The sequence below is a fragment of the Corvus brachyrhynchos genome, unplaced genomic scaffold, assembly GCF_000691975.1.
Source record: "Corvus brachyrhynchos isolate BGI_N302 unplaced genomic scaffold, ASM69197v1 scaffold319, whole genome shotgun sequence".
Lineage (NCBI taxonomy): Eukaryota > Metazoa > Chordata > Aves > Passeriformes > Corvidae > Corvus > Corvus brachyrhynchos.
In genome coordinates, this window is record NW_008246065.1 from 507,642 (window position 1) to 515,580 (window position 7,939).

Below are 7,939 nucleotides of genomic sequence, written 5' to 3' on the forward strand. Positions count from 1 at the left end.
TGGTTCTCATTTGCCAGCTCAGTTTGATTCCCAGCCATGCTATGTAGGTCAGAAGAGGAGAAATCGTCAATGGCAGATTTCAGATGATGTGTCTGAGAGTGAATTAGGTTCACTGAAATAGCTCTCTGTGGAGGGAATGAGGACCCACGGGGGATGTACAAACAGCCATCCAATTATCCAAAGGTCCTGCCTAGCACTGCTTCAGGTTGGGATATGTGAATGCAGAAAGGTTTTATTTGAAGAACATTCTTTCAGAGGTCTGAGATATTATTAGTTTTAGCAAGGAACACAGTGATTAGGGTATTCACACAGGAATCAGTCCTCTTATCACTAAACCACATGCACCTTTGAGGAAAATCACCAGTGATGGAAATGTTGATTCTTTCGGTGGAAATTTCTTTTGAGAGAAAATACTTGGTGTCCCAGAAATATTCTACAAACTCCTATTACTTCTGAGAAATGAAGTGTTTAATGGGAGCAAAAAAAGAACAAAGCAGTTACACAGGAAAACTGCAACAACTTGATTTGACAATGTCAAAACAAGATTTTCGTAGTTGTTATTGCTTCTTTGTAGAAAAAAAAAAAAAGATTTTAATCACTTTATGTGCCTCCTCCACGCTGTGTTCTAATTTTTTAGAATTGTCAGAGAAATAAAAAACGGATTATGGAGCAGCTTTGGGAAAGGCTGTGCACAGTGGAGATGACAGGAGAACCTGAGTAAAGAGATGGCATTTTTTATGATCATAATTTGCCCAGTAGATCTGGTTGAAAAAGATTCTTTGGCTTCAGTAGCAGCTGTAAATTTATCTGGTTTGTGTTTTTAAGGCTTACTCTAAAAAGTGGCACCTTCAGGGCTGGCTCAGAGATGGGGCAGGAATATGCTCTCCCTGTGGACTCATGGATGTAACTCTGTGTCCTGTTGCCATTTTCACCTCATCCAGTACTGCCTGCATCTTTTCCTGCCTAATTCATATATGATTTCACAAGACCAGTTGGAGGTGGGCTGGCTGCCACTGCAGAGTTCTGGGTGGCTTGGACTGGATATGTGTTTGCAAATTCAAGAGGGAGGTTCTGGGCTGCAATTCCAAGCCTGGGAAAGGATACTGCTTTCTTTTTTGCGTGTGTTTAACCTTCTTGTGTGTGCCTTCCCAACTCCGTGCTGCTCATAGTCCTGGAATGATCTCAGTTAACCTGGAAAGGCCTTTAGGCTTATGTAAATTACTTTAGACTAGAGTTGTAAGAAAAAACGGCTGGAAAAAGCTTAGGAACATGTCCAGTCCATCTGATGGGTCTATCTCAGGGCCTGCTATACGTTTGTCATTCCTGACAGATGTTTATGTAACTTGTCCTCACAGATCTCCACTGCCGTATTTTGGCACCGCCCCTTGACAGCCTGTTGCTTTGTTTTCCTAATCTCTAATCTTTCAACATCAGATAGTGCTTTTGTCCTATTTACTCTGGACATAGAAAGCAAATTATTCCACTTGTCTTCGTGGTGTTTTGTGGTCCTGAACACTCGTCGTCATCTCGGTGTCTCCTGAGGACTCCAACGTGTCTCATTTTCCTCCACAGCTTTTGAGATCTCTGATTCTATGTAATCTGCATGATTTTCCTGAAGTGCAGATCCTTCAGGCTTCACTTCTGCTTATCCTCTCCCCACTTTCCCCCCAGAATCACACTGTTGGCGCAGGGTCAGCCTGGTTTACCCAACTACTCAGTTTGCTGGGGCAGCCAATAATCTCTTCTGCTCTTGTGCAAGTAATGATTTCTGCTTAAATAGTAATGTATTGCTCTTTTCCATGTTGAATCATCACTTGTGGTGTTTTTAATGGGTTTTCTTGGGGTTTTTTTTCCCCAAAAGACTCTCATTCCCATGTTTCTGTGACCCACATATGCACAAGTCACCAGGAGTGAGCCTCGTAGCTGTGTTGCTTTATCAACACCAGGAACCAACCTGGTGTTAATTCTTATGCCCTCGATGTGACTCTGGCTATTGACACTGGGTAAGGACCCTGCCTTCAATGCTGAATTCATATGTGAGTTACATCAAGTTGTCTGATATGATGAGCTGTGTCTGATAGCTCTCGGGAAAGCCCCGTTTCTTCAGAGACTGGCATCCTTTCCTCTTCCGTCTATTTAGAAAATGTCTGATTAGTTCTGCTCACATGGGACTGATTTTCTAATTCATAAGTATGTATCAGGATTGCCCTGGTGGATTTTTCAAAATCCTGGGCCGCCACATAGTCAGTAATCAATCGATCCAAACTCCCTCCTTTTGCTCCCTATTGTATTTTCCAGCATTTTAAAACTTGCATTCCACACTCTCCTTTTAAAATGGTGACCATTTTTTAACTGTAAGATGGTAATGATTGAATCTCTGACTTAAAAAAGGAATGTTAGCCAAAGGACTAAATTACCCCAAACCTAAGCACAGCAGCATAAAATACTGACTGAGGTGGAAGACTTGTCCCATCAGTACGATCATGACTTGTGGTTTAGCAAATGAAGAGATTGCATTTAAATGAATGCAGCTGCCTTTAGAAGTTGAAAGAGAAGGAACATTTCAAGGGGAAAAATAACTTTATTCTCTTGCCAAAACTGTTGTTTCTAGCAAAAGAGCCTTAACCCAAAACTTGGATTCAGCAGATGATATTTCCCTTTTTAATGACTGCTTTGGTCATGGCTACTCTGGGACACACAACACACAAATATGTAGTGTAAAAAACCCAAATCGTGTGAATTTGGTTTTGTTTTTCTTTCAGATCTTTTTTGCACGTATGCCACTGCATGTTGAAACACAAATTTAATATCACAGAATATAAAACAGATATTCGAAGTGACCTAAGGAATACAAAGTTGGAAGCGTCTTTCCCTCTCCAAATCACTACCATGTGCTAAAGAAAAATGGTTCCATTTAGGATGAAATTTCATTTTTATCATTGCGAGTGAAAAGTCCTCTTTTGATGTGGTTGCCATGTTTATTCCCACTGACACAGCTAATGCTGGTGATGTTGGACTTCAGAAAATACCGTGTTATTGGCTTGGTTTTTCTTTCTCTAGTCGAGCTCCTTGTTTTATGAGGTATTTAGGCAACAAGGCACTTTTGAATGCAGTTGATTTACGGAAGCGTGCGTCATTTTTAAACTGCTCTTTTCCAAAATCCAAGCAGTGCTGACGTGTTATTGTCAGCTCTCTTCACTGTCTAAAAATGGATTTTATTCCTCTTGCCACAGGAGTATCTGGACCTCAGTGGACCTCTGGAACAGTATTCACCCAGCTACCCCGACACGAGGAGCTCGTGTTCCTCGGGGGATGACTCCGTGTTCTCTCCCGACCCAATGCCTTACGAACCTTGTCTCCCCAAGTACCAGCACATGAACGGGAGTGTGAAAACATGAACAGAGATCACACAGAGGAACAAAGAGGCAAGAACATCAAGCTACCTACAAAAGCAAAAGCTTTTCTCCAGGACCTTAACGTTTCTGCTTGTACATAGGAAATACGGAAAAATAAAAAGGAAAAAAAAGAGAACTTGGAGGAAAGCAGCGGAACCTACATAAAGATTCTCATCACTTGCAACTTTTAAATGTTCCCAAGAAAGAAGAATGTTTATGAGTTGTGTCTAGATACCCATTGCTATCAATTTTCTGGCTTCCTGTGAGCTGCAACAGACTTTGTTTGTACAATGGACCAGTTGGACTTGAGGCAAACTCTGGGTCTGCCTTTCTTGTTTATTTTGTAATATTTGGAGAAAATATATGTTGGCACACACTTACAGAGCACAAATGCAGTATATAGGTGCTGGATGTATGTAAATATATTCAAAAATATGTATAAATATATATTATATATATTTACAAGGAATTATTTTTTGTATTGATTTAAAAAATGGATGTCCCAATCCACCTAGCAAATTAGTCTCTTTTTTAACAGCTATTTGCTAAATGCTGTTCTTACACAGAATTTCTTAATTTTCACCATCCAAAGGTGGAAAATACTTTGCTTTCAGGGAAAATGGTATATCATTAATTTATTAACTAATTGGTAATGTACAAAACAGTTAATCGTTTATAGGGTTGTTGTGTTTTTGTAATTTAAATGGCATTTCTATGCAGGCAGCACAGAGGACTAGTAGATATATTGCTCAGACTTTACTAGTTTTCAGATCTTTAAGAAAAGAAATATTTACAGTATATAACTAATTTGGGGGAATTAAACTTTTGATTTATTTGTGTTTAAAAACTGCAGTGTCAGATGATTATTCTTATCAAAACCAAATCCTTTAACAAGAAAGTCTTTTATTCTCAATACCTGTCACTTTAACAATTTAACCCCTTTAGCAAGGTTTCCCATGGCCAAAAAGCAGAGTCATTCCACTCCAAAAAAAAAAAAAAAAAACCAGAAAAAGAACATTTTGAAGAAGGTTCTTAAAGTAAGGAAAGACATGAGTTTGTCTATAACCACAGCAGAACAGACTGCTCTAAAAGGAGCTGAGCTTCTACCCTGAGTTGCACATGCATCAAATTATCTACAATTCTCTTGCCTCAGTTGGATAATGGGTTCCAGACCTTTTGGCCTGGATCTTTTGCCTTTATCCCTCTATTGTAACTTAAGTTAAAAAGAGAGAAGTTGTTTATAATGACAACTTGCCATAGGAATATCAGCATCTTTTTGGGGGATTAATTCATGCTGACTCCAGTATTTCCTTCTGAACCATTCCATAACAGTAGGTGTAGCACTGGCCTCTGCTAGAATATCACTGTTGTTTGTATCTTTTTTTTTTACAGAATCTTGTATTTTTACTTTCAGAACACTCGCATTGATACGGCCATGGAATATGAATGCAAATTTCACTGTTTTATGTGGTGGTGTGTTTGTTTTGTTTTGGGGTTTGTTTTTAAATAATTTTTTAAATTGGGTAAAATAAGTATTAAAATCTGTTAACTTTTGTACTGACAATAAAATGTTTCTACAGATATTAATGTTAAAATTACAAAATAAATGTCATGCAGCTTATTTTTCCTAATCCTTTGTGTCATACAAAATGGTTTCCTGAACATCAAGTGATGGAACACATCCAGAAAAGCTTCCTTTAGACCTTATCATAGATCCTATATTACAAAGCAATCCTTTCAGGAGTAATGCTTGTAAGATGTCTACTCGTGAGCAGCATGGGTTATTTGAGTAAACATATGTACAGTCTTCTGTGGAAAGTGGCTTGAAGTGTTCATAATGTAGACCTAAAATATGTTCTCTTTTTATTTAGGCTGTATCCTTTAATTAGTGAGGTTTCTGATCATTCTGGAGAGCCTGGAGGACCATTTGGATGGGAGATTTGAAAAAAATCATAGCAGATGGAAAGAGGCATCATGGAAAGAGTTTAAAAGTTTTCTGTTGGAGTTTTGTTTGGTTTTTTTTTTTTTAGCTTGGAAACACAAGGAAGACACCCCAAACCAGCCTGTGCTTGAGGCAGAAATGGGAACTTTATGGTCACGTTGCTGCAGGTTAGCCTGGAGAGGGATGTTGGATGTGATCTTCACCACGTGCTGTAGAAGTGCTCCAGACACCAAACTGTTCTTTGGTTCCTTTTTGCCTCTTTCTACTCTGACTGAAAATCTCATGCCAACCCTAATAAACTTTCTAGAAAAGTTCCTGTTAAAAACTGGTGGTTTTCAATTAAGAGTTATCTGATTGGACAATTCCCACTGACTTCACTGGAAACCATAATTCCCTTACCCCACAACCTCTGTTACTATTAGCAGCAGCAGTGGCTACTGTGACAGAAACCCCAGCGTTTGTAATGACACACGTCTGGTTTTAAGATTTTTTTAAAGGCTCTCAGAAGATCTTGAATCTTTCTCTGCTTGTTTTGAAGTGGATTTAAGTGTATCTCATTACTTTGATACCTTTTTAAAGTGACAGGATGGAAGCATGCAGAAATGTGATGGAAAGGTGCTGTTAATTAGTGTAAATTTATTATTACCCTGATTTTGTTTCAAACAGATGATTTGGGTTTTCTCTGTTCATTTTTTAGCTCTCAGAGAGTTAGATTTGCACCTTGGACGTATTCCACACTTCCACAGTTTTCATGTCTAGCCCTTGAGAAAAAAGCACCCCGAGGTTTAGGGACCATCATTTCAGTGGAAGGTTCCATGATCTCAAAGGAATAAATTAAACCAAGAGAAGGTTAATACCAGTCATGAGTTTAAGAGATTTTTTCTGTAGTCCAGGAAATTTTAAGTGTGCATCTGTTCAGGAAAAGTAAAGAATTGTCAGAAGACAAATCCTTCAGCAAGCTTCCTAGGAACTTTAATATGTTTTATTTACATTTTTTTAAGCAGCCAAACATACTTGAGGGGGGGAAAAAAAAGTAAATAGTTGCTATTCATAAAAAAACCCCAAAAAACAGCTGTAGAAAGGGGAAAAAAAGCCAACCAACACCTGTTTTTGAAAGGTCATCTGTCCATTCTGTAATCAGGAAGTTCTGTAGTTGCATAATTTGATCTAATAATTAGAAAAAATTCATTGATTTTTCCACAGTAAATGTAATAAATTTGTTGGGATGAAGCATAAGCTACCTCCAACAATTTGTGCTTGGAAAGATTGTCAATCCTGTGCCTGGGAAAATGTCTGTACTTCTGAGCTTTTGTTGCCACGAGTCCTGGATGTCACAAGCAGCTTAAATGCAACAGATTTTATGGAACAAGTCTTCTTTTTTATCCCATTTTATCAGATTTACATGTTAACCAGATTTTCTGTAAGGCTCCTGGAGGAGAGAGAAGATGGAGACAGTGCTGAGACAACAAGGGGAAGAGGCACCAGTTGATTCAGGGTATTTCTATCTGAATTTTAGAAGCAATTTCTTCACTTTTGGACCACTCAGACACTGGGATAAACTGCCTGAAGAAGCAGTGGTATCTTCCTGGCCATAAATACTCAAGAACTTGGCTTGCCAGGGCTGTGGATAACCTCATCTACAGCCCTGCTTTCGACACAAGGTTGGCCAAGACGATCTCCAGGGTCCCTTCCAGCTGAAGCTTCTCTGTGATTTTGCAAATCTGTGTTGTTGGCCAAAGGTAACCCAGATCTGCAGCAGAGTCCTGGAAAGCTGGGCTGGCACATGTGGAGGCTGTCAGTGGGATGTATTGTTCAGTAAATTCGATTTAGTGATGCATTTAACAAGAGAGATTCCCCTCTATTAAGGATGTTAAAAGTCAGGTCCTGGCTTGTTTGTGAGTGTCACAGCCAGCCAAAAATGTTGTGACTGGATTCCTGTGCAGTGGAAAGCAGTGTTTTGTCAGAAGCTTTCTAGAGTGCCCTGCAGAAAATGGAGTATTTTGACTTTATCAGAATGACATGACCCTATCAGAGTCAGAAGGAAATGAAGTAATTTTATGTTGCAGCTATTTCATAGTGGACAATGGCATATAAAGTCAAAGAAGGAATGGAGTATTTAGGCTTCATCAAACCAGAGTGGTTAGACTAACTCAAAATGACATCTGGGTACCACAAATAATTGCACTTTTCAAATGTTTTATTTCCAGTTCAGGCTGACAATGGGGTTTCCTTGAAGAATGCGCTTTGAATGATCAAAGATGTCCATATTGCTCAGATTGACAGCCAGTATTTTTACAGGCTTTTTCCTGGTGCTCCAGCATTTGTTCCCTGGAACCAGAGGCTGTGAGTGAGGCCAGGGGCCAGGATATTTTGGGATGATTTGTGAGGAACCTGGTCCCATTTCCCTCACCCAGCACAGGGTGCTGCAACCAGGTTGCCTCCCTTGAAATAGTGAATTACTGGGAAAGCTTTTCCAAAGCCTAAAAGGATTTCCAGGGAGGACTAATATTTCTCTCTGGCAGAGGAGTAGCTCATCTCTTCTGCTGGGGCATCATGCCTTTGAATTGTCTAAGAGGAAGGAGAAACAGGCCAGCAAACAGGA

The 7,939-nt window shown here is 39.4% G+C and overlaps 1 protein-coding gene across 11 annotated transcripts in view; it reads left to right on the top strand.

Moving 5' to 3' along the window:
• FGFR2 (fibroblast growth factor receptor 2) overlaps window positions 1–4,466 on the top strand; it is an 80,755-nt gene extending 76,289 nt beyond the window's left edge. For all 11 annotated transcript variants that reach the window (XM_017746839.1, XM_017746838.1, XM_017746841.1 and 8 more), the window contains one exon: window positions 3,234–4,466. In XM_017746839.1, coding sequence (XP_017602328.1) covers window positions 3,234–3,398 — 165 coding nt within the window. In that variant the 3' untranslated portion in view covers window positions 3,399–4,466. The remainder of the gene's footprint in view (window positions 1–3,233) is intronic.
• Window positions 4,467–7,939: the final 3,473 nt, after the last annotated feature.